A 25,995-nucleotide genomic window follows, 5' to 3' on the forward strand; every position below is an offset into this window, starting at 1 on the left:
TAACAACAATATTGTCTTATATGTTGAAAGATATTTGCATGTGAAGTTATAATTATAAGCTTTAGCATAAAGGATAATTGCACATCATTACAGTTGATTTTGAAATTTTGTAAATGAATTAATCATAAGAAGCAAAAATTGGATGAAAGCGTATGCAAACTAAAAAATGTATGATAAAATGAGCTGTAATTACTTATCAAATTTTAAAATCTTCCTGTCATGATGTCTCTAATTATTTTTCTAGTGTAAGTTTGTGATCATTGAAATTTTAATTTTTAGTTATTGCATGTAATTATGATTTATTTAAAAATATTTTTCAAATTAATAAAAGCATATTTGCATGTGGAACAAATGAAATGAAAATTTAAATGATACTGAAGCACACATTAACATGATGCAACCTTTTGATCATTATTGCATGTCATTATAGTTCATTAATTTCATTGTGTTACAAATTAGTAAAAATCACATCTACGTATGGACAGAATGACAATAAGAGGCCATGCATGGTCGAGACCATTGAGCCTCAACCATATTCCAGAGTTGGATTCTATAAATAGGATGGGAGTGGATATGAAGTCCAACGACCCACATATCTCTTGGCTGTTCTAGTCTTGTATTGCTGAGTGTTAATGGATTTTCTCTCCAACTTCGTTCTCCTCCTTCTTGTACCTTCTTTGTTGGTTTTGAAGGCTGTTTCTGAGGCATCTTTCGATGAATCCGACAACCTCATGATACGCCAAGTTGAGTCACATGTTGATGATTTCTTGAATGCTGAACGCCATTTTGAGAAATTTAAGGCCAGGTTCCAAAAAACCTACGCCACCCCAGAGGAGCACGACTACCGCTTTAACGTTTTCAAAGCTAACTTACGCCGTGCTAAACGACACCAGTTACTTGATCCTTCCGCTGTACATGGCGTCACTCAATTCTCTGATTTAACTCCTGCGGAGTTTCGTCGTGATTATCTTGGATTGAATCCTCTTCGGTTCCCGGCCGATGCACAACAGGCTCCAATCCTCCCAACGGACAACCTCCCTACTGATTTCGATTGGAGAGAGAATGGGGCCGTGACACCGGTTAAGAATCAAGTATGGAATTGCCCTCTATTATTGCATACTTTTGTTCTTAATGAATTTGATTATTAACTTTCATGTTTATTTTTAATTTTTGTTTCATTTAATTTGAGAAATTAGGGTAATTGTGGATCATGCTGGTCGTTTAGTACAATTGGAGCCTTGGAGGGAGCTCATTTTCTTGCGACGGGAAATCTTGAGAGTCTGAGTGAGCAACAGCTTGTGGATTGTGACCGTGAGGTACGAGTCACTTCAAATTTTGAGTCGTTATATGAGTCACTCAAAGTAGTGATTGCTTGCATTGTTCTCTTGTCTCGTATGATGGTGCATTAAACAATATTTCCATTAATTAATTGATAAGCGTGTGCTATGATCTGCAGTGTGATCCAGAAGAATATGATGCATGTGATGATGGGTGCAACGGTGGACTAATGAACAATGCCTTTGAGTACATACTGAAGACTGGGGGAGTTGAGAGAGAGAAGGACTACCCTTACACTGGGAGGGATCGCAGTCCTTGCAAATTTAACGAGAGCAAAATCGTTGCATCTGTATCTAACTTTAGTGTCGTGTCTATCGACGAAGATCAAATCGCTGCCAATCTGGTGAAAAATGGCCCTCTTGCAGGTAGTTAGCTGCCTACGTAGGTGTCTTCCCCTTGTTAATTTCCTAGGCTTTGGAGTTGATTTGATGATAAATTAATTAAATTAGTGATGAACTAGAAATGTTTCACTAATTTTGTTGCTTTGCATGCATGAACAGTGGGTATCAATGCAGTTTTCATGCAAACATACACGGCTGGAGTTTCATGCCCTTTCCTTTGCTCAGGGGAGTTAGATCATGGGGTGCTTCTGGTTGGATATGGTTCTGCTGGTTATTCCCCTATCCGGTTCAAAGAAAAACCTTATTGGATCCTAAAGAACTCCTGGAGTAAATACTGGGGAGAGCATGGTTATTACAGGATCTGTAGGGGTCAAAATATGTGTGGAGTGGATTCCATGGTCTCATCTGTAGTAGCAGCTATCCAAACCACTAGCCAATAATTAAAATGTTACACATCATGGAGGTATCACTTGTGATGCAAATAAAAAGAAGGTTTTCTTGTCAACTAGCCAATAATGGATTGTAACAAGCAATTGGTCATTCAATAAACATGCTTTAGACAGGAGCTTGTCATGGTTTTGTTGTTTTATATATGTGTCCATATCACAAGGTTTATTGCTCTTTTTGTTCATGTTGTTTGGACTGAAAAATGATTAGCTTAAAGCTGTCCTTTTTCCCTTCCCAATTCCCAATTTTAGGCTTACTTGGGGGGAGAAAAATGAAAAGATTTGCACACTTGTTTACATCTGGATCTTTGCTTCAAAGCCAAACCTGGCTTCTGGGTTGGTCCAATCCACATCTAAAATGATAGCATTTTAGGCCTAGTTCAGCCTACTATCAATTTCCCCTTTCTTCCTCAAACCTAACCAAACCCCAATTACGCGTGAGAAAAGAAGGAAATATACATCTGCGCAACCCATTAATTTACACCTCACCTACACAAAAAATCTATTTCAAGAAAAATAAGCTCTGTTATACCTATGTCTTGCGCTTAATAAATGAAGGAAATATACATCGGCAAACCCATGACCTCCTAAAATCAAAGCCTTTTGAGTACCATACTAAATGATGGGGGAGTTGAGAGAGAGGAGGACTTCCCTTGGACTCGCGAACAGAGTTTCATTCCCGTACATTTGCCCAAGCAATTTGAATAATGGGATGCTTCTAGTTGCATGTGGTTGCGATTGTCATTGGGGGTTGGGTGGCCTCCTAAGCCCAAGCTAGCCGTGGACGTAGTAGCTAATGGATTTCAATAAGCCACTACAGGAGCAAGTCGCGCTTTTAATTCTGGGGACCCCAATCTTTGCTTTAGAGCCAGACCTGGCTTGTGAGCTGGCCCAATTCATTTCTAAAATGATATATCCTATTCCCTAGTTTTCCCCTTTCTTCCTCAGCGCCAACCCTAGCAAATTTTCTCCCTCCCGCAGCCGCCGGTTATGAGCCAGTACAACTTATCCTAATTACCACTTTCTCAACTCAGCCCAACTAGAATTTCTGTATCAAAAAGCTCAAAAGGTCCTATCGTGAAAGCTGACAGACCCTTCCAAGTTCAGCCCAATCCTACGCCCAATAACTCCCCACATTTTTGCCTTAAAGCTTTCCACACATCAGGCTGCAATTCGGCCCCTACAGCATATTCCTCGGTCTCCTGGAAAGACTTGCTTGGGTACAGGCTGTACAGCTACCATTCGTTGGGAAAAACCACAATTACCTAAATACAATAAAAAAAAATCATAAATTCTATAAATTAACCCAAGGCATTTTTTTGTCTATCTCTTTTTACTCTTTTATCACTTTTTCTTTCTTATTATATAAATCCTATATAAAACCAAATTCTATAAATTAACCCTAAGCCAATAGTTTACAAATTTTAGTCAAACTTAAAAAAAAATTTTACAAAAACAAAAAATCTATAAATAATATTTTTTTCTAAAAATAAAAAATAAATAATTTGAATTAAATGTCATGTTGTAAAATCCACCACTACCAATGGCCACTTTTGGTGAAGTTGCTTTCCGGATAGGAAAGAATGAATTCAAAAATCATCAATTTACTGCTAATAACCTACAACTCTCATCTTTTTTATTCTTTACACTAACATACTACACATTAGTACTCACAAATTCAATGGCACACCACACCTAAAATCACCCTAATTGGTAACTAAGGTCTACAATCAGAATAAAACCACCCTAATTAACCAATGAGGATAAGTGTTTCAGCCAGCTACGGCTCGAGGGGCAGATGCCCCTTGAAAATGTTAAAAAAATAAATCTTCATTTCTTGCAACAAGAATCAAATCCAAGACCTAGTTTATGGCTCCCCTAAAAAATGTTAAGGTTAGACCATTGGGTTAACACCCACATTATTTATAAGTGATAAAATTTATATATATCTTAAAAGTTGTCCTCCTAGAGTCCTGGTGCTAGCTAGGTCTCCTACCCCATAAGTGAAAATTTTATATATTGTAACTAAGGTCTACAATCAAAATAAAACTATCCTAACCAATAATGAAGATCAGTGATGGGGCCAGATAGGCCTCGAGGGGGCACGGCAGGTGCCCCCTGAAAATGTTAAAAAAATAAATCTTCATTTCTTGCAACCAGAATCAAACCCAAGACTCAGCTTATGGTCCCTCTAAAAAATTTTAAGGTTAGGTCATTGGGTTAAGACCCACATTATTCATAAGTGACAAAATTTATATATGCCTTAAAAGTTGTCCCCCTAAAGTCCTAACTCCACCACTAACGAGGATGATGATGACATTCCTAAACCTGCAATCATGCACAAAATATTCATTATTTTGATTTGTTATTATAAGAAATTAATTTCCAATACATTATTCTTAACAAAATGTGGACAATTATAAAAAATAAAAAATAAATAAAAATAAAAGGTACTTCCGGTCAAGATGCAGTATGAAGAAGATTGAACAAAAGCAAGGTGTGCTTTCAATTGGGAGTTTGCCTACATGTTGCTTTCAATTTTCCTTGATGGTTTAGGTCAGGGACCAAGGTGTGCAGCCCTTCTGTACGTTTTACCCTCCTCTACTCTTTTCCTTCTCACCTTTTGGTGCTCATTCGTATATTTCCCGTTGCATTAACTATATCCCTAGCTACTTCTTTACTATCATATAATTTCTTAGAATCCAGCCCACTATAAATTGTGAACTAAGCGTGTACACAATTTAATCCAAAACCATATATTCTATAGATATAATTCTCGTTCTATGATGCGGCCATGCCCATGCATTGAACAGCCTACCTGAGGGCTCATAAACGCAAGCATGAAGCTATGTCAGAGACTACTCCATGGAACAAGTGGGTGGTGGGCTCTTTTCCTTTTCTTAGTCGCACCTCAAAAAGGAAGCTGAACCACATCCAAAGGGACATTGGAGAGGATGATTATATTTTCTATATTGCATGCTTGGCAATTAGCTTTTTGATCATGGTATGCCAGCATAATTGAGCTTCAATCTTATATCACATGTTATAGAAAAAACTTGTTTACGTGTAGAATAATGAAATGTATATTCATTTAATAAATGTAGAGAAAATATATTGTACATGTGATGGATAAAATAAAGTGTTGGACGAAAGTATATGCAATTAATTTTGAAAAAAAAAAACATAACAAAATTAATAAATTTTAATTATTTATCCAAAATCAAATTATTTTTCAAGTATTGCATTTCATTTAAATTGTTTTAGAATTCTAAAAATAATTCTAAAAAAAAACACACATATTTTGTACAAAAAGAAGAAAATAGAAATTCAACTTTAAAAAAACATATTGCATTTTAGTTGATATGAAACAACATGTTCGATGTAATCACATGCAATTAACCAATAGATAATAAAATAAGTTATAATTATTATTAAAAATCATTACTTTCCATGTCATTATTTCTATAATTGTACATTTGTGATTATTAGAATTTCAGGTTGGGGCCCTTTGTTATTAGAATTGATTTCTAAGACATGTAAAATTAATGAAAAGCGTGTTTGTTTGTACAATGAAAGGAGTAAGCTTCAATTAATGAAGAAATAGAAAATGATCAATAAAATGCAGATGAACTAACTCAATAAGATATATAAGAGCATGTGAACTGATAAACACCTAATAAAATGAATTGTAATTATTTATCAAAAATAAAAATCTTCCCATATTATGGCATCCCTTGTTTTTTTTTTTCTAATAGAAGTTAGCAATGATTAAATTTTATAATTGGGGCTATGGGATGCGTGATTTCTATTTATTTTATATTATTATGGTTAGAGTACATTTGATAAAACTAAAATACTTAACAATTGATTATCTAAAGTGATTTTAAATTAAATTATATTTAAATTATTAAATCGTTATACTGATTTATCAAAATTATTTTTAACCTTAAATTATAATATTAAATTATTTTATCAAAAGCATTTAATAACTTAATTAAATCATATTAAATCAATAAATTGATTTATCAAACATTTTCTCAAAAATTAATTTAAATCATTAATTAATAAATACTAAAAGCATATTTAGTTGTGTGATTTAAAAATAATTTTTTTAGTTTTAAAAACAGTTTTCTATTTTTAAACTTTTTTAACATCGTTTAGTCATTGTTTCCTAAAAATAATTTTTAAAAACAAAATTAAATTGTAAACAATTTTTAAAGAACAAATAAGGATTATTTTCATTGACTTTTTAAAACAATAAGAAAATATGGAACCTTGTTTTTGAAAACTTGTTTTTAAGTTGAAAGATAAAAAACAGTTTTTAGAAACAAGTTTTAGAAAATATGACCAAACCGAATCCTAAATTTTATCAAATATCTTCTTAGTTTTAAAATTTTATAAATTAATAAAAACTAAATTTGTGCATCCGAAGTAGAAATTTAGCTAATCAATAAATAGACAATTGACATGAAACATAAAGGCTAACAGCTACTTGATACATAAAAAAGTCATCATTATTTCTCCCTTGTCATTTTTCACTGCGAGTTTGTAATGATTAGGATTTGGATTTGAGCCCACGAACGGATTGTTTTCTAGTTGAGCAGGTTACGTGTGGAACAAATAAGTATAAGCAAACAACGAACATGTTGTTAATGAAGTGAAATGTTGGACGAAATCATACCTGGGTCACAAATGTATGCCATAATTGCATCTAATTGTCACAAAAATTCACAAAAGAAATCTGGATCTTCCCCTCATCATAACGTAACTTTGGAAGGAGCTGCTGAAAATGGAGAACATTGGACCACATGGGATAGTTCGAATTTTTGCAATCAAGTGTGGCCGCCACATTTTTCTCGCTTCCTTGCAGGGACTCCAATTTGCTCGGAAACCAACAAAAGAGAAAATGTCACGTGTCGACGAAGGGAAAATCTATGGGGGGATGGAAGTGAATATAAAGTCGAGGGGCACAGCTAGCTTTCGGCAGAATCGGCACAGCTCAGTTCCTTCCTAGCTACCAAGTGTTAATGGATCGTCTCTCTTGCTTTTGTCTCTTCCTTTTCCTTTCTTCTTTGCTGTTCTCTGCGGCTGTGTCCGTGTCTGTGTCTGATGTATCTTTCGATGAATCCGAGGATTTGTTGATCCATCAAGTTGTGTCGGATGGTGATGATCTCTTGAATGCGGAATACCAGTTTGCTGAATTCAAGACAAAGTTCGGCAAAACCTACGCCACTGCAGAAGAGCACGACCATCGCTTTAATGTTTTCAAGGCTAATTTACGCCGTGCTAAACGACACCAGTTACTTGATCCTTCAGCTGAACATGGCGTCACTCAGTTCTCTGATTTAACTCCAAGGGAGTTTCGCCAGAACTATCTTGGATTAAAGCGTCTCCAGCTCCCTGCCGACGCACAAAAGGCTCCAATCCTCCCAACGAAGGATCTCCCTACTGATTTCGATTGGAGGGATCATGGTGCCGTAACGGCAGTTAAAGATCAAGTGTGAAATTCCTTCCTATTACTTCAAAGAATTTGATATTTTGTTAAGTGAATTCGATTCAAAACCGTCATGCTTTATTGCTAATGGGTTTTGTATGTTTTGTTTGAATTGAAAAATTAGGGTTATTGTGGATCATGCTGGTCGTTCAGCACAATTGGAGCCTTGGAAGGAGCACATTTTCTTGCAACTGGAAATCTTGTTAGTTTGAGTACGCAACAACTTCTGGATTGTGACACTGAGGTTTGGCTCTTAATTAATTTCTTCTTTGCTTACTTTAAATTTTTGAGTCGTGAGATTAACATTTTGCCTAATATTAACCTACGACATTTGGAAAAGTTTCAAGCATGCATGAGCTCCTAGCTATAGCGTTAATTCATCTGTTTGTTAGTGAGTAAACAATGTGAAGATTGGGGCGAGGAAATTAAGCTTCTTGTTCTTGTGGTTGTGTCAAGGTGTCTAAATCTTTGAATTCATCACATTTTGCTTTATGTCTCACCACCGTAACTCTTGGTAAAGGTGGTGGTTGCTTCTCTCTTGTCTTGTTCTATGGAGCATAAAAAGAGTTGATCAAATATTATTCCAGTTTTAAATTGACTCAAGTTTGTAACTTTTGCAGTGTGATCCAGAAGAATATGATGCTTGTGATGATGGATGCAACGGTGGGCTAATGAACAATGCATTTGAGTACATACTAAAGGCTGGGGGTGTTGCGCAGGAGGAGGACTACCCTTATACTGGAACCGATCGTGGTCTTTGCAGATTTAACAAAACTAAAATCGCTGCATCTGTTGCTAACTTCAGTGTTGTTTCCCTTGACGAAGATCAAATTGCTGCAAATTTGGTGAAGAATGGCCCTCTTGCAGGTATGCCGCCCTTTATGCAAGCCTTTTTCCCCCTTTGTTTCTTAGGTTAAGCTATGTGGGTTTGATGAGGTTGATTTGTTGATGAGTTAGAAAATTCAATCGTTCTATTATGGCTTTGTATGTACAGTGGGTATCAATGCAGTCTTCATGCAAACATACAAGAGCGGAGTTTCATGCCCATACATTTGCTCAAGCACTTTGGATCATGGGGTTCTTTTGGTTGGATATGGTTCTGCTGGTTACTCTCCTATTCGGTTCAAGGAAAAGCCTTACTGGATCATAAAGAACTCCTGGGGAGAAAGTTGGGGAGAACAAGGGTATTACAAAATTTGCAGGGGCCATAATATATGTGGAGTAGATTCCATGGTCTCAACTGTTGCAGCTATTCACACCACCGCTTTGTAGATTCTGAAGTGTTAAACATTATGTTGCTTCATCACTTGTAGTTCAACTTATAAGGACCAATTGTAAACATGGTCTAGTGGACTGCTTATACAACAAGCTACTCTTCATCCTATAAAAATGCTTTACATAAGAAATTGTCATAGTTTTGATGTTTTATTTGTATATTCATGTCGTAATTATTTACTTTCATATAATGTTATTTTACATTAGAATATGGTCATAAGAAGGTAAGAACTTGACGAGTGTTAGGGTATAGTCTAAATTGGCTTGACATTTATCATTGTACCAAACACAGAACCTCAATTCATATTCCCCGTTCACTGTGGGCGGCCTGTGGCTATGGTGCAGAGACGGCAGAGAATTTCAATTATAATTCAGTTTTTAAGTGAATGCAGGCCATGCCTGGCTTATGGGCTGGCCTCTTCTTCAAAAACGCCCAATGCCATTTCCTCTACTTTGCTGCTTCCCCTTCGTTTTTCATGGCCTAGTCCAAGCCCCATGCTCCTTTTCCCCTCTCTCTTTCCTATGGTATAGTGGTACTGGACCTCCATCGGCGGGCCTCAGGGACAAAATTCAAGTCAGCTCAGCCCAGAGCTCTACTTTTCCCCCTCCCAGTGGCTATGGGCCTGCCTGCACCCGTCAAAGGGGAAGGATGAAAAGGAATTGGTGGAGGTCCACCTAAGCTCTCTTTTAGTTGGATCTGGATCCTTGCTTCGGAGTCAGACCTGACTTGTGGGCTGACCCAATCTATATCAGGAACCATCCATAGTTTTTCCCTCTCCTTCTTAGACCCAGTCCAAGCCCAACCCAAGCAACTTTTTCTACCTCCCACAACCCCCATTCTGGGCCAGCACTGTCCAATCCGTACCCCTATCTAGCTTCGGCTATGTTTGGTGACCGGAAAATTTGTATCTAGCACCGAGTTTGATTGGTGTCCAGAAAATTTGAGTGAAAGAAACAGATGGCGAAAAATAAATTTACAGTAAATAAATTATTTTTATATTTTACTTTAAATTTATTTCACTTACTTTAAATCTTAAATATAAAAATTAAACAATATAAAAATAAATAAGTTTTAAACTTATTTTAGTTATATTTTATATTTTCTATTAGAAAGCTGAAAATCATTTTCTTTAACATTTTATTTTATTTGCTTAATACTTTCCAACCATAGCCTTAATTTTTCTTTCGTCTTCTCCCCAGTTCTGCCTCTCCCAAGCCCAGCTTGACTTTCTATTCAGAACAGAATCCCAAGCCCAAGCATAAAGAAGTTAATGAGATGGCTGTGAATTTTCTTCCAGCCTGGGTTGAGACCCACTTTCTTAATAAAGATTAGAGGCGAAAACTAAAATTTATTCCCAACATTTTCGTTGCGCCTTTAAGCTGTTGCTCATTGTATACACACATCTACTGCCATTTGTTTACTGTTGTAGTATGTAGTTAGGAATTCTTATGTTTGATGAAGCTGATTTTCCAGATGAGTTTTCCATGCTTTACCAAATAACGGAGAGTGACTTCAAATCATTAATTTACAGTCCTTAAAATTACACCTCCCATCTCTCTGATAATTTACACTTAAAATACTGCACAATAATCACAAATCCAATAGCACTTGATGACCAAAAGTCACCCTCTACATTTAATTAAATAACTAACAAATTCGCTTTGAGCAGCATGACTGCTTTAATCATAGCTCTTTCTTCCAACTACTAGAAATCACACAACATTGAACTGGAGAGCAGGTATTGCTGCCAAGAGAGAGAAGTTCCTTTTCCCACAATTCCCAGTTACTTGCTCCATTGCCCCGTCTGAAACCTCCTTTTAACTCTTTCCAAAAGAATCGATGTATTTATAAAAGAATTGATATATTTATACTTCAACACTTCTCAATTTAATCAATTTTTGTATCTTTACCTAGAAGCTAGGCTTCTAGTACAGTATCATGCATCCTCGTCAGTGAGTAATGCAAATGAAAATGGATAGAACTTGTAACCGTCTCCCTCATAGAACTTGTTCTGGAACTCCACCCAATGAAGCCTTAGGGCATGCAGGAATGCACTTAAGGTTTCCATTACTAGCAGCACCCCCACAGTTGCAAAAATGAACACAATTATGCCAATGGTAAGGATAACAACATTGTTGAACCTGCAATCATGCACAATATATTCATTATTTCACTTTTTTGAGATTGTTAATTTCTAATACATCTAAAATGTGGGGAAAAAAAAAAAAAAGGTTTTTCTTACCCCCAGGCAAGAAGCAGAACCTTCTCATAGAATACACTAGACAACTCTGAATGGGCGAGGCTGAACAAAAAACCAGATCACTGACATCAACTAATGGAAATATAATAGAGTATCATGTGCTAAAGGGGCTTATTGCAAGAAAAGAAATTGCATAGCTAAAAGCATTGGTTCAGATAACAACCATCAAAACTACTTCCCACTTTTGTCATGCGTCTTCTACACATCCTTTCAATTTAGTAAACCAGATGCCAATAATATCATCCTTCAAAAAATTTCATTCTGCTGGCTTGGAAGATTTGTAAGGTCCCCAAGCAGGTGAACTTTCCAAATCCTTCGTGTCAGAGTAGAGGAAACTTCCAAAGTTTTTGTTTCTTTTGTGTTTCTGACTTTCTGTTGGGTGGCTTAGTTAACTTAAAAAGTGGAGGGCTCTGCTCTTGGAACTGCCCCACCATTTCAACAGTGCTCTTGTATAAATGTTAGTTATTGTTAATACTGTATAGGATATTGAATACCGAATTTTTCTCGGTTTTGGGTCTTCCTTGGATCCAACCAATCTTCAGCTAGGATACTGTCAGGGTCTGGTGTTCACTTGGGGTTTGTATAGTAAACTAAAGAATTTAGCCCCTTAAAGTTGAATGAATGCTATAATTAATCCATTATTTGTTCTTTTTGTTATGTTGGCTACCAACTTCGGACTTGTCCAATTTTTTCTTCCATTTTCTTGTTCCTTTTGTGATGGTTTCATGTGATTTTCTTGTGTATCATGGAGGGTATGGTACCTCTATTTTTTAGGTATTGGGTCGATAAAAGCCAAATCCTATGATTTCATGTGGTTGAGGTGGAGTGAGAGACGGGTTCGTAGGTTGGGAAAGGCTTTTCAATTATCCATATTTTTACTACTTGCATTTCCATGTTTTATAGCTGTTAAATTTTGAGTATACTCAAGGCCAGACAGGTTTGTCATTGCCTTCAACACGCAAATAATACAAACGCAACTAATTTATGTGGTCTTTGGATACACTTCCTATTTTCTATTTTTAAATACAAAAAAATATAGTATGAAATTTTATTCAAATATTAAAAATAATAGTTTTTAATAACTAAAAATATATATTAGTATCAAAGAATTTTTACTATCTGAAATTTTATAAATTTTGATAGCATTTTTTTAATAACATAAAGTAAGTACCTACTGTATGTGTAAGAGTTCTTACATTTTGTATAGAAGTTATTACTATTTTCTATTTTTAGAAACAACATATAAAAAGTGTATCCAAACCACCTTAATAATTTTATAAAAATGGATTGGTTCCTTAGCAGTTTTCTTCTAATTTCAGCAGCTTTAAAGCTATGCATATTTGACCCAAACTAAACCCAACCCTTTGCTAACCATTAGCATGATCACTCAACAAGTGGAGTGCTTTACTCACAATTGTTGAACTTCTACTGAAAAAGGTGTGAATGCTTTGGCCCTGCTTGCTCTCTTAGATTGCAGCGGTTGTTCCCAAAGATAGTAGAGTTGCTTTTTGGTTTGGCATGGAGAAGCTATGAGTAAGTGGGTGCAAAAGGGTGGTATCGAGGTTATGAGTGCTCCAACCAATTATTGGAAGATTTCTTCCTAAAACCCTTTTAACATTGGTCTAGGATTCATTAGGGGTTTGACATAGTGGTTTTTAGTTTTCTGGATAGTTTGGGTCAATGCTAGGGTGTGCAGCCCTTCTGTTTTTACTCTCATCTTCTATTTTCTTTCTCGCCTTTTACATTCTTTCTGTGTAGTAGATGCGCCCTTTTTTTTGTTGAGTTTTCTTAATTTAAATCTATTTTATTTTCCTATCAAAAGAAAAAAAAAAATTGTTTTTGAACTTTGATGTCACTTGGTACTTTCTAACAAGACGTTTCTATATTCCTACTTCTTTACTTCACATAATTCCTTAAAATCCAGCCCACTATGAAATATTAAATAAGTGTGTAACCATCATATTATAAATGACTAAAATATAATTGTCAAAGATTTTAAATCTTCAGGGGTACATATGATTCAAAAAAAAAAAAAAATGTGATGCAATTCAATCCAAACTATTCTATAGACATAACTTTGGCTTTCTACCATGCATTTTAGCAGTGCACATTTTAGCTCAGCATGCCATATGAAATAACTTCAGGTTGTTCCTGCCTACCTGAGGGCCCATAAACGTAAGTATGAAGCTGTATTAGAGACTGCTCCAAGGACAAACTCTATGGTATGAATAAGTTGGTGTACAAAAACTTCACTAAACTCAAACTCCACATGCCCAAGAGAATCATGATGTCGCTCCAATTCAGGAGAGTCATCAATACTGTGAAGCAGTGTGTAGGATCGACCTTGGTGCCTCTTAAGAACAAATAAGATAAGGAAATGGAAAATGAAAAATTAAGAGAGATCAAAGAACAATTTCAACCAAAAAAATAAAATAAAATATAGCCTCTTAGAACAAATAAGAGAAAGAAATGGTAAATTAAAAATTGAAAAGGATTAAAGAAAATGAGCACCTTGAAAACAAACAATTTTAATCAGGAAGAGAGAAAAAAAAGAGCATACTTCCTGGTGTTGCTTCTTCAAAAGAAAAGGCTTGGGGAACAGCATCCAAGGTATGGAAACAAGGGCCAGTAGGAGCAATACAAGCTGGTCAAAGAACATGGAAAATGCTAGGAATCAAGGTTAAGATTTAGTAATGAATGAAAGTTCATTTTTATGCTACAAGAAAAATCAAACCTGTAGCATTTTCTGGCCAACAAAAAGCTGATTCTCGCCTAGGTCATCAGTAGGACTCAGGAACATATATATCATTACATGGTATAGATCAGCTTGTGAACCCATGCACCATTTCACAATTATGAGGAGAGAAAGGTACCCAAAAAGGCTGTTTAAAAATATCATCTGGGGAACAAATTGGTACCTGAAGAAATGCAAATTAATGCTGATTGTGCATCCTTAATAGTCAACACAATAATATAATCTAAAGAACTCAAGCACAAACACACATTTAGAACGAAAAAAATTAAAAACCTGTTCATGCAACTGAGACAATAAGTGTGGGAGATATATCGTAAGAATCAGTCAAATGTTTGTCAACCATTCTACAATTATAAAAGGTGCTCTATGGTGAATGCTTGCAAGAATTCAGTTGACCCATAGAGCTCACCAAATATTTAGGTTATTTCCAAAGAATGTCGCATTGAAATAGCCTAATATGATTCCAAGATTCATCTGGGCTACTCCAAGTAGGATTGACATCTTCATCTTTAACGAGTTAAGAAATGGCAACTCACTGCGAGAACCATGCCACTTAGGATCCACACCAAATGGATAAGTGGGGCGCACCCTAATCAAGCCCACTATAGAAGCACCCCTGGAACAGAAAAAAAGTGAGTGTAAGTAATACAAATAGTTGGGAGGAAAAAAGGTGGCATAACAATTTTCTTAAGTGCTTGTTTGACCTGCAGGAAGGGTCGGGACATTCATAGGCAGAGGGCCCAAATAGTTCAAAAGGGACAGAAAAGAATTCATTATATATCAATCCTGTGTATATTGAGAACAGTGCCATCATCATAATCACATAACGCCCACCAAAAGTCATCTCCATGATGTCTCCTAGTTTCTGCAGTCAACAAAAATCAAGTAAGCTGAACTAATAGATCAACCATCAAACTGAAAATTGGTTAAGAAGTAAAGCTAAGACTCAAAATGTACAAGGAAATGATAAATCAAACATATTTGGCAACTCAAAAATATGAAATTTCATCCGACAGCAACACCTTACACAAAATGATGTCCAAAATATGTTGTAGACTGATCAATAGAGGAGAAATTCGGTGGCTTATCAATATGTGTGCTTTCATCATGCATCAAAAAAGTAGTTCTTAGATCAAATGTTGCAATCCAACCATTGAGGCTAGTTTTATGATTTATTAATTGCTCCCACTTTACCCAGGGCAGCATATAGAACAATAGGGTATCAGTTCTTTTCTCAGAGCCTCAATCCAAACCTTTGCCCTTGTTAATCAGGTGAGCCACAACCAGCTTGAGTTAATACAAATTAGCCCCTTAAAAAAGAGTACACTGGGAACAAAACCTTTACCTATGCTAGACGGATTCTTTGATGGCAATAAAACAATGGATTATCTCTCCATTGATGAACGTGCTGCAATAATGCAGCTGGACTAAGAAACAAGTGTGACACACGATGATACTAGAGAAATGAATTCACCATCCTCCTTTGAACAGTGATGCTAAGACAGTTGTACATTGATCAGACTTACCCTGAATAGATAGGAGTGAAAAAAATCCCAATTGCATGCATACTACATCCCCTCACAAAGAAACTAGATTCTATACAATCACTACCTCATTAATGAAAATGTAAAAGATAAAGAAATGGTAAATGATCCCTTCATTGATGAACTTGTGACTGCTTAAGCTAAACTACTTCTACTCCTAATAATGAATAACAGTTGTCGTGATTGGTAATCAAAAGATAGAGTAGATAAGAACCTAAAGATAATTTGTATGTTAGAGGTGGCTCTCTCACTCTACTATCAACCACAAAACTTCACTCCTATTATGAGATTTCATATCAGATGAAAATCCCAAAAATGATGAAACTACCATCTTCTTCCCTTAAAATTCTATTGTTGTTATATATCTCCAACTCTACATGACCCAATCACTTCTATCATTTACATGGATTAAAACTAATTCCTTGCATCTTTGCAACAACAGTCATCTTTAAAATACACCTTTTTGTGCAACTTGGCCCATTTTTCATAAACTAACAATGTGACATATCCCAGTGTTCTACGATAGCCTCAAAGTGTAAAAATGATGAGTTTCATCTTTGGTAAAATCCCTTTTCTTGCATACTTTCCTTTTCCATTTGGTCTTTGAGAGTCAAACATCAATCAAGACACATGGTTGAACTTGGGATTTGCCAAACTTCCCAAGGGGGTCCAAAAATTGTCCTTCATTGCCTACATAGATCAAGCCTCTAGTAAAAAAATTTGATATTTTCCAGGCCCCAAGAGCTTGAGTGCTCAGGTCAATCAAGCCACCTTATGCCCTTTTTTAAAAAAAATAAAAGGTTGGTGGCCTTGTACTCCTTAAATTGGGTGAATATAAGACTCGACCAAACTTCGTACCGGGGATTCAAGGCCCTAAGAAAATGAGTTTTGTGAAAAAGAATGATTGATTTATTCAGACTTAATTCAAGGTACAGGTCTAGGCTCATATATATACAGTTGTTGCTTCAAAACGAAAAAAGAAACTACTTTATAAATCCCTACAAATCAGGGATTGATATCAATATAGTTGACTATACATGGGAATGATTGATTTATTCAGACTTAATTCAAGGTACAGGTCTAGGCTCATATATATACAGTTGTTGCTTCAAAACGAAAAAAGAAACTACTTTATAAATCCCTACAAATCAGGGATTGATATCAATATAGTTGACTATACATGGGATTCTATATTTACATAGTTTCCTTAACAAAAAAAATCCTATAATCGTGTGACTTTCTAACACTCCCCCTCAAGCTAGTGAATAGATGTTTTCTATTCCCAACTTGCTTGCGATTGCTTGGAATACGATACTTGCTAGCCCCTTCGTTAAAATATCTACTAGTTGACCCCTTATAGGCACGTAAGGTGTGAAGATCAATCCACTATCTAGTTTTTCTTTGATAAAGTGTCTATTAACCTCAGTATGCTTCGTCTGATCATGTTGCACTGGATTATGAGCGATGTTAATAGCTGATTTGTCATCACAGTAAAGCCTCACTGATCCGTCCGATCTAACCTTCAAATTATCAAGAATAATCTTCAGTCATAACAACTCACATACACCATGTGTCATTGCTTTGAATTCAGACTCAACACTAGACCTTGCAACCACAGTTTGATTCTTGCTCCCCTAAGTGACCAGGTTTCCACCAACGAAAGTGCAATATCCCAATGTTGACCTCTTATTTACCACCAAGCCTGCATAGTCTACATCCATGTAGGCTGTAAAGGTTAGTTCAATTCCTTTTTTGAAGAGAATACCCTTTCCTGGAGAAGACTTTAGATGATGAAGGATCCTATGAATGGTTTGTAGATGAGTCTCCTTCGGGCTATGCATGAATTGGCTTACGACTCCCACTGCGTAAGCAATATCCGACCTTGTATAGGAGAGATAAATGAGTCTTCCAACAAGCCTCTAGTGCATCCTCTTGTCCATGGCCACGTCTTCACTTGCTTCTGCAATTCGGCGATTTTGTTCAATAGGTGTTTTAGCAAGTTTACAAGTGAGTTTCTCTATCTCTTTCAACAAATCCAACACGTATGTTTGTTAGGAGATAAATATTCCTCACGAGAAAGTACTTAAGTTTGCTAAGGTCTTTGATCTCAAATTCCTTTGTCAACTGACATCTTAGAGCTTTTCTTTCCTTTAAATCATTCTCAGTCACAATTATGTCATCCACATAGACTAACAAAGTCGTGACTCCCCTGACTTCAAGTGTTTAATAAAGAAAGTGTAATCACCTTGACTTTGCTAGTACCCCATTGTCGTCATAACTTTAGTGAATCTACTAAACCAAGCCCTTAGGGATTGTTTAAGTCCATAAAGGGCCTTCTTTAATGAACACACCCTTTTTCCTCTTAACTCGCCTCCAAAACCAAGTGGGATTTCCATGTAAATTTCCTCTTCAATATCACCATGTAAGAATGCATTTTTCACATCATATTGTTGCAACTCCCAATCATAATTAGCAACTAGAGACAAGAGAATCCTCACTGTATTCATTTTTTCTACCGGTGCAAAGGTCTCTTGATAATCCACCTCATATGTTTGAGTGTAAGTTTTTTCAACTAACCGAATCTTATACCTCTAAAATGATCCATCTGTCTCTTCACCGTAAAGATCCACTTACATCCCATAGGGCTCTTTCCTTGAGGCAGGTCAACCAGTTCCCAAGTTTTTTTTTTCTCAAGTGCCTCCATTTCCACTTGCATAGCTTGTCTTCATTCCTCATTGTTTAAAGCTTCAGATAGAGTGTTAGACATGTATATAGTGCTTAGGCTCATGAGGAAGCTTTTATGAGAAGGTGACAAGTTCTTGTATGACACGAAATGTGACAATGGGTAGAGTGGATGCTTGGTGCATTCTCTAGTACCTTTCCTAATGGCAATGGGCAGATCATGGTCAAGACTCTCAAGAGGTGCAAGTGAATTTTCAAAAGTAGGGTTAGAAATGGGTGTTACCTCTTTTTTTTGGGGTTGATTCGAATTCTTGGGCTTGCAAGAGGTCAGGAATGTGTGCCTTCTTCCTTGAATACACTTGCAAAGGTCGTGTGAGACCAGAGATATCATTTACCTTAGTTGAAGACTCTGAGTTTTGACTCGGAGGTTGAGACTCAAGTTCTTGGATCAGGACAGAATGTGGATTTGGAGACTCAAACTCTTGACTTGGATCCAACTGAGACTCCAGTTGAGTAGGCCAATTTTGTTGTGGAGTGCTTACATAGGAAGGTTCATGAATGATTCCCTCTTTTTGAAAGTAAGGGAATTAGACCTAGTTAAAGTAATCACGAGCATTATCAAACTTGAATCTTTTTATTGCCACACCAAACTAATTTTTGGCCATGCTATGAAAAATTGGGAACACAGTATTGACATCAGATTTTTGTTTTATTAAATAGAGCCAAGAAACACAAATGCAATCATCAAGGAAACAAACCAACGAACACCAGAAACATTGGAAACAGTAGAGGGACCCCAGATATCACTATGAATCAACGAAAAAGGAATAAATGTTCTATTATTACTAATGAGGAAAGGTACACGACGGTGTTTAGCAAATTCACAAATATCACAATGAAGACTTTCCACATCAATTCCTTTGAACAATAACGGAAACAAAATTTTCAGAACACTAAAAGACGGATGACCTAAACAATGATGATGTAGCCAAATTTTGGCTTTATTGGAAACGGTTTAAAAAATAAACGACCCAGGTAAATTGTTCTCAATCCTACTTGGATTGCTTGATGCTTCAAGGTAGTACAACCCATCCTTTTCTCTATCACGTCACATCATCCTCCCCAAGTCCTAGTCCTGAAAAACACAGAGTAAGGTGAAAAATGACACTACAATTCATGTTCTGTATAAGTTTACGAATTGAAACAAGATTGGTAGACAATTTAGGAACATGTAAAACATTTTTCAAGGCTAGGAAAGGATGTATTTTAATTTCACCTTGATCGACAACAGTGGTCAATGACCCATCAGCCGTTGTAATCTTTATATTACTAGGGCATGGACTGTAGATACTAAATTTGAGGGAAGAATTTGTCATGTGGTTTGTTGCTCCTGAGTCAATGACCCAAGAGTTTGGAAAATTAATATTCGAAGCACTTAAGACATGAGAGATAAGAGACTTACCTGCGAGTGCCAATGAGCAAGCACCCAAGGGTTTTGCCAGAGTTCCCAGCAAGCTTCTCAGTTTCTCAATCTCTTCTTTGTTGAACTCTCTAGTGTCTTGGGAACTTTCATCACTTGGTTGAGTAGCAAAAAGATGAGTATACTCCTGATTACCTTGTTGTCCACCTTTACTCTTTCGGTTCTTCCCAAAATTAGGCGATTTTCCATGTAATTTCAAACAACGATCCTTTCCATGGCCTGGTTTTTTATAGCAATTGCACCAGTTATTTGGACAAATCTGCCCTGCCATTCCCATAGTTGGAAACCTGATTTGTCCACCAATGGAAAGCATTGTCGGATTCCTGTTTGAGACCATAGCCAAGCCATCTGCTGCTTAGGATTCAATCATCACCCTTTGCCTTCCTTTTTCTGCTCGAATCATAGAGATGGTCTCATTCAATGATGGTAACTCATCCCTGCCTAAGACTTGGCTTCGTTTCTAATCATATTCCACATTGAGGCCAACAAGAAACTCAAAGATTCTCTCTTTCTCCACAAATCTCTTGAGTAAGGTTGCATCCTCATTACACATCATCTTGAGGCATTGATAATCATCCAATTTTTTACATAGACTTTTCAAAATATTGGCATATTCAATGACAAAACGATCACCTTGTCTTGTATAAGAAATTCTCATCTTAATCTCAAAAATCTGAGTCACGTCATGTACCTTAGAATAAGTCTCGTTTACAGCATCCTAAATCTCTTTCGCCATAGTAAAAAATATACACGTACTGTTGATTTATGGAACCATGGAATTCCACAACCATGACATTATCATTGAATCCTCCTCATCCCAGACGTGAAACTTCAAGTGGCTCAAATTAGGTCAAATGGCTCAATTTTCTTTTTCCTTTCAAGAAAGTTCACACCAATTGTGACCACTGCAAATAGTTCTTCCCGCTCAACCTGTATGCCACTTGAATGTTCGGAAGCTCACCTAGTACGTGAGTCACAAGTGTTTCAAATGCAGGGACAGTCGATGTGTTGGTTGCTTCAGACACCTCAGACATGACGAATAATTCTTCAAGAAATGACAAAAGATGAGAAAAAAAAAATACGACAAAAAAATATCACCAGATAAAAACGTGGACCTGGAAATTCCGAACATAGGGAATATGATAGAAGAAAAAAGAGATTTCTAAGAAAAAATTTCAAGAGACCCAATCAGCAATAAGGGAATGAAAACAAAATCAATCAGCAGAAAACAGGAAAACCAACAACAGCCAAGAATATCAAATCACAAAAAAAGCAACACCGAACCAGTAGTAAAGACACAAAAGAATTGTTGGAACAAAAAGAAATTTCAAACCAGAAGGCGATGAAAAAACCTCAGTAAGCCTAGGGCTATGATACCATGTTAAAAAAAAAAATTATTGATTCATTCAGAATTAATTCAAGGTACAGGTCTAGGCTCATACCTATACAACTGCTACTACAAAACGAAAAAAGAAACTACCCTATAAATCCCTACAAATCAGGGACTGATATAAATACAATTGACTATACATGGGATTCTATATTTATATAGTTTCCTTTACAAAAAAAAATCCTATAGTCGTGTGACTTTCTAACAAGTTTAAATCAAATGACAACTTTGAGGGTTTATAAATATGCCCCTCTTTGGCGAAGTCCACAAGTGAAAATACACATGTATAGAAATGAAATGAAGTAAGCTTTGTCGAAGAACAAGAAAGACCACCAAATTATCCTAGTACAATACATAATTACTTAAGATGTAAAGTGACCCTGCAATTAACTAAGAAAGAGTCTAGAACATATGAAAAAATGCCCACAAGGGAAATTCTGATGATAGTACAAATGGTAAATAAAAAAAGCCAAAATAAGACAAAAATTGGAGATAAAAATCCAAGGTGATGAGAGACAATGATCAAAGGGTGAGAAACAAAGATAATGCCAAGGGTAGGATCAAAATGACTGTAAGCCATGGAAACGAAATGAAATCAAAGACTCGACAAACTAGAACTACCAATGGTGTGGTCGAGATGGTCAAAATCCATGGGAATGATAATGAAGTTGAGTACAAGACCATCAAAGCTAACTAGAATGCAGTTAAGATGATCGGAATCCATGGGAAAGATAATGAAATCAAGGTTGAGATAACCAAAACCTACCCCAAGGATATGATCCTAATGACTAAAATCCTAAAACTAAGAGAAAATCTAGAGTGCAGTCCCAATGATTAAAATCGCCTTAAACTAAATTAGGAATGTAGGCTCAATGACCAAAATCTCTTGAAAATTAAACTAAGGATGTTGTTTCAATAACTGAAATATCCATATAATCAAATAAATAGGCAACAAACAAGCAAGAAAAATTATAAAGAATCTAGATTGCATTCATCTCTTTATGTAGGACATGCCTACAAGATGTTCATGTTGTGTCGATGTTCAACAATCATTTCATGCACTATGAAGTGTTCATGGTAGTTTGTATCTCATGCAAAAAGGAATATTGAAAATAAAATATCTAGGAAATGACTAAACTAGAAATCCAAAGATACAGTGGAGAAAATTGGTTTTCATTGATGATTAATAATTGAGTTACATTGGAGTATATACAAAGTTGGGAGTAAATATTCTAGGAAATTATAATCTGTCTAGGCATAATTCTAGGGTCAATGACAGCCTATATATTTATAAGAATCACTACCATTTAAGATAGAATACATACAAGGAAAGATAGAAAATCATAGAGAATGAGATCTCCCTAAGAATAAGGAGATTTCCTACGGTAGAATTTCAACACCCCCCCTTAAGCGGATGCAAAAATATTTTGCATGCCAAGCTTGTCAAAAAATTGATGAAATATTGAGTTTAATAGACCTTTAGTGAGAAAGTCGGCCAACTACTTAGTTGAAGGAACATAAGGAGTGCAAATTTGCTCACTGTCCATTTTTTCTTTGATGAAATGTTGGTCGATTTCTAGGTGTTTAGTTTTATCATGATGTACTAGATTATAAGCTATATTTATGGTGACTTTGTTGTCACAATAGACCATCATAGGCACTTGAGTCTTGACTTTAAAATCTGTAAATACTATCTTCCAAAGTAACTCACAAATCCCTAGGGCCATGACCCTGAATTCAGCCTCTTCACTAGACCTAGCCACCATGGATTGCTTCTTACTCCTCATCGTGATAAGATTACCTCCAAGTAGAGTGCAATACCCTAAAACAGATTTCTTATCGGTTAGGGATCCCGCTCAGTCCTTAGTGCAAGCCTCTAACCAAAGATTTCCATTAAATAGGTACAAAATTCCCTTACTTATAGAAGACTTTAGATACCTGAGAATTCTATACGCAGCTTTCAAGTGAGATTTTAGTGGAGAATGCATGAATTAACTCACAACACTAACCACATATGCAATATCAAGTCTAGTGTGTAAGAGATAAATGAGCTTTCCCAACATCCTTTGATAGCTTCCTCTGTCAACAGGAGGTTCCTCCTTTACATCCCCAAGTTAATCGATGTTTTTATTGACTTAAACCCCAATAATCTTGTTTCTTTGAGTAAATCCAACACATTTTTGTTGGGATATAAAAATACCTTGTTTTGATTTTGCTACCTCAATTCCTAGGAAGTATCTAAGACTTCCTAGATATTTAATTTCAAATTCAACTTCCAAATAAGACTTCAATTTTCCAATCTCAATTAAATTATTTTGAGTAACCACAATATGATCTACATACACAATTAAGGCAAATACATTTTCATGAGTAGAATGTTTAATAAATAAAATGGGGTCACTTTGGCTTGTTTGTAGCCCCTTTTTACAATGAACTTTGTAAACTTTCCAAACCAAGCCCTTGGGGATTGTTTAAGCCCATATAGTTATTTCCTCAACCTGTACACTTTGAAAGAAAATTAATAGGAAAAAAAAACTATCGGAGTTAGAATTTTCTAGAAAACAATCACTGTGGTGAATAACTGTTAAAATCTATTTTTTATCAAGTTAGATTGAAAATATAAATTCTCATCTCCATTGATTTTTAATTTAGCTTTAAGTTAAAATCCAATTTTTCTTCAAATTAAGTGATTGAATCCAAAATACCAATTTGAACCATATATTCAATTCATCTTAAATCATCTTTCATTGATTCATACAATGCAACTATTCAATCTCACTAAATCTAGTTTTGAAAATTTAATAAATCTACTTAGTTTGCATTGTAGTAGTGATTTAAGATAATTTGAAGATAAAAATGTCCAAAATTCAATTAATCAATCAATTGGATCAAATTACCTTGACAAATTAAGCTTTGTTTCTCTAATTCACCATAGATCTTGCTTTTAGATCCTTCTTCCTTCGAGAAAAATGAGATTCAACCACGCATACTTGGAGATTTGATCTTACAAGACATGTTTGGCTAGTGAGAAAATAAGGGAAAATGAAAGAAAATAGAGAATTCTATTGAGAGAGAAAAAAAAAATCTTTAGAAAATTCTAAAATCAAAAGTGTCAAAAGTCTTCAAAATAAGTCCTTAATAAAAGTTTCAAACTCCTATTTATAGGCCAAATTCAAGTGGACACTTGACATCATCTCATTGGCCTTCTGGAATCTTATTGGCCCTGTTTCATTACTTGCACAAATCTAAGCATTTTGTCCATCACCAACATCATCTTCATTATCTTCTCATGAGCTCATTATCCTTTATGCACATTTTGGCATCAAATGCACCTTAAAATCACTTGCAAAACTCAAAAGAATTGATAGTAGCACTGTAAGAGTGCAAGTATGTTAATTGAGTGTTTAAGACATAATTACTACTCAAAATATATTAAACTCATGAGAATTATTATCTAGAATATGTTCTTTTTAAGTAGTAATCAAATACAGACAAGGAAAGATACAAAATCATAGAGAATGAGATATCTCTAAGATTAGGGAGATTTCATTTGGTAGAATTTCAACAAATACACTAGGATGGAAGATCATTGTACATCACTAAACTTTAAGTTACATTATATGGCTCAAATTGTTCAAAAACTGTGTGACTATTATACACACAAATTTCCACTGTTCCCACAAATTTAAACAAGAAAAAAAATAGTCACAAAATTTAAATTTATTAAGTTATTAAAAAAAATAAGAAGTGCATACAAATCCGCTATGATGAATCCTAGATTTGCTTGCCTTTAATTTCTATCCCAAAAAAGAAAAGTATCTCTTTTTGGGTGTGATCAACGTACTAGAGTAATTTTGTTCTCAATTTTGTTGATGGCAAAAGAAAAACATGTATGTTGTGTTTTAATATTTTTCCACGAGTGTGTAAGATGGAGGTTTCTTTGATTCTCTCTCATAGGGGTGTAAACAACTTGAATCTTTGAAGGTGGGAGAGTGACACAAGTGTTGTGCTTGTTATTCTCTCATAAACTTGGAGCATGGAACTTGCAAACTTTTGGAGCTTTGGGAAAATTTTTAAGGCACCCTTAGCTTGCTTCTTTGAAGGTTCTCGCACTGAAGAGAGCCACATTCATTTAGAGGTGTAAGAAATATTCAATTTGGCATCCTGAATGTTTAATGTACATGATTTAAGGAATTTGATTCCCTAATTTTGGCGATTTCCTCCTTAATTGATGAAGTCTTCTAATAAAAGAATATACATTTTTATTCTTTTGTGAATTTAATTTGATTTCATTTTTATTTGTATTTATTTTATTTTATTTATTTATTTTTGCAAGACTTAATTTTATATTGTTACAAAACTTTGTCACATGTCACTAGCTTGACACATGATGTTTGATGACCTTATTTCCATGTGTACACTGCAAAATTCTACAATTTATAAACTCTAATTTGCTAATTTTGTTGGGATAGAGCCCTTAAAATCAAGACATGATGTAACAAAGTTAAACTTGAGTTTCCACTTATCTATCCATTATATGCATTGATATTGATTTGAGCATTCATGCCTATATCACTTATATTGTACATGACTTAGGTGCATTAGGAATTGTATAGAAGATACAAGTCATGGATTTCTTGTAAGATGATAAGTAGCTCACAGTTGGTTCATGGATTTGTGCACTACAACAAAAACTGTAGTACACTACCTCCTAATTGGAGAGATAAATTGTTTTGGCTATCGGAATGAGTTTCTCATGGTGAGTGCACTAATATGTATGGTTACACATTGAAAAAGACCTATAGTGAATCATAATGTAAGGCTATCGGGTTGTCATAATTAACCAAAGTACATTGCATAAACTCTCAACCTTGAAAGAATATTGAGTTTATACTGAAATCAATAGGAGACTTTGACCTACAGGTGAGACCTTAAAGTAGCCATATATTCCTTATAGATTGAATCACTGTTGATTGAAGCTAATGATAA

The 25,995-nt window shown here is 35.4% G+C and overlaps 3 protein-coding genes across 4 annotated transcripts in view; 2 read left to right on the top strand and 1 right to left on the bottom strand.

Annotated features, from left to right (window-relative positions):
* Window positions 1-491: 491 nt before the first annotated feature.
* Window positions 492-2,252, top strand: LOC100248853 (cysteine protease RD19A). Its single transcript, XM_002279826.3, has 4 exons — window positions 492-1,091; window positions 1,197-1,316; window positions 1,457-1,703; window positions 1,839-2,252. The coding sequence occupies exons 1-4, from the start codon at window positions 633-635 to the stop codon at window positions 2,117-2,119; spliced, it is 1,107 nt and encodes a 368-aa protein (XP_002279862.1). The 5' UTR covers window positions 492-632; the 3' UTR covers window positions 2,120-2,252.
* A 4,864-nt stretch (window positions 2,253-7,116) lies between these two features.
* On the top strand, window positions 7,117-9,043 carry LOC100250475 (cysteine proteinase 15A). The gene is made up of 4 exons (XM_002280762.5): window positions 7,117-7,623; window positions 7,744-7,863; window positions 8,240-8,486; window positions 8,614-9,043. The coding sequence occupies exons 1-4, from the start codon at window positions 7,153-7,155 to the stop codon at window positions 8,889-8,891; spliced, it is 1,116 nt and encodes a 371-aa protein (XP_002280798.2). The 5' UTR covers window positions 7,117-7,152; the 3' UTR covers window positions 8,892-9,043.
* A 1,694-nt stretch (window positions 9,044-10,737) lies between these two features.
* The window catches only part of LOC100255659 (V-type proton ATPase subunit a2), a 46,252-nt gene continuing 30,994 nt past the window's right edge, over window positions 10,738-25,995 (bottom strand). The window contains exons 12-18 of one of the 2 annotated variants that reach the window (XM_010666454.3): window positions 14,615-14,775; window positions 14,320-14,526; window positions 13,890-14,073; window positions 13,716-13,799; window positions 13,315-13,508; window positions 11,138-11,197; window positions 10,738-11,036 (exon numbers count right to left, since the gene is read on the bottom strand). In XM_010666454.3, the coding sequence (XP_010664756.1) occupies window positions 10,832-11,036; window positions 11,138-11,197; window positions 13,315-13,508; window positions 13,716-13,799; window positions 13,890-14,073; window positions 14,320-14,526; window positions 14,615-14,775 (1,095 nt within the window). In that variant the 3' untranslated portion in view covers window positions 10,738-10,831. The remainder of the gene's footprint in view (window positions 11,037-11,137; window positions 11,198-13,314; window positions 13,509-13,715; window positions 13,800-13,889; window positions 14,074-14,319; window positions 14,527-14,614; window positions 14,776-25,995) is intronic. The other variant, XM_010666455.2, reaches the window with a different exon arrangement.

The sequence above is a fragment of the Vitis vinifera genome, chromosome 18 (genome assembly GCF_030704535.1).
Source record: "Vitis vinifera cultivar Pinot Noir 40024 chromosome 18, ASM3070453v1".
Taxonomy (NCBI): domain Eukaryota; kingdom Viridiplantae; phylum Streptophyta; class Magnoliopsida; order Vitales; family Vitaceae; genus Vitis; species Vitis vinifera.

Excerpts from the sequence above, each read along its gene's own strand:
- LOC100248853 (XM_002279826.3), top strand. The coding sequence starts at position 633 with ATGGATTTTCTCTCCAACTTCGTTCTCCTCCTTCTTGTACCTTCTTTG. Across the intron at positions 1,092-1,196 it reads TGACACCGGTTAAGAATCAA|GGTAATTGTGGATCATGCTG; the intron begins GTATGGAATTGC and ends TTGAGAAATTAG. Across the intron at positions 1,317-1,456 it reads TTGTGGATTGTGACCGTGAG|TGTGATCCAGAAGAATATGA; the intron begins GTACGAGTCACT and ends TATGATCTGCAG.
- LOC100250475 (XM_002280762.5), top strand. The coding sequence starts at position 7,153 with ATGGATCGTCTCTCTTGCTTTTGTCTCTTCCTTTTCCTTTCTTCTTTG. Across the intron at positions 7,624-7,743 it reads TAACGGCAGTTAAAGATCAA|GGTTATTGTGGATCATGCTG; the intron begins GTGTGAAATTCC and ends TTGAAAAATTAG. Across the intron at positions 8,487-8,613 it reads GAAGAATGGCCCTCTTGCAG|TGGGTATCAATGCAGTCTTC; the intron begins GTATGCCGCCCT and ends TTGTATGTACAG.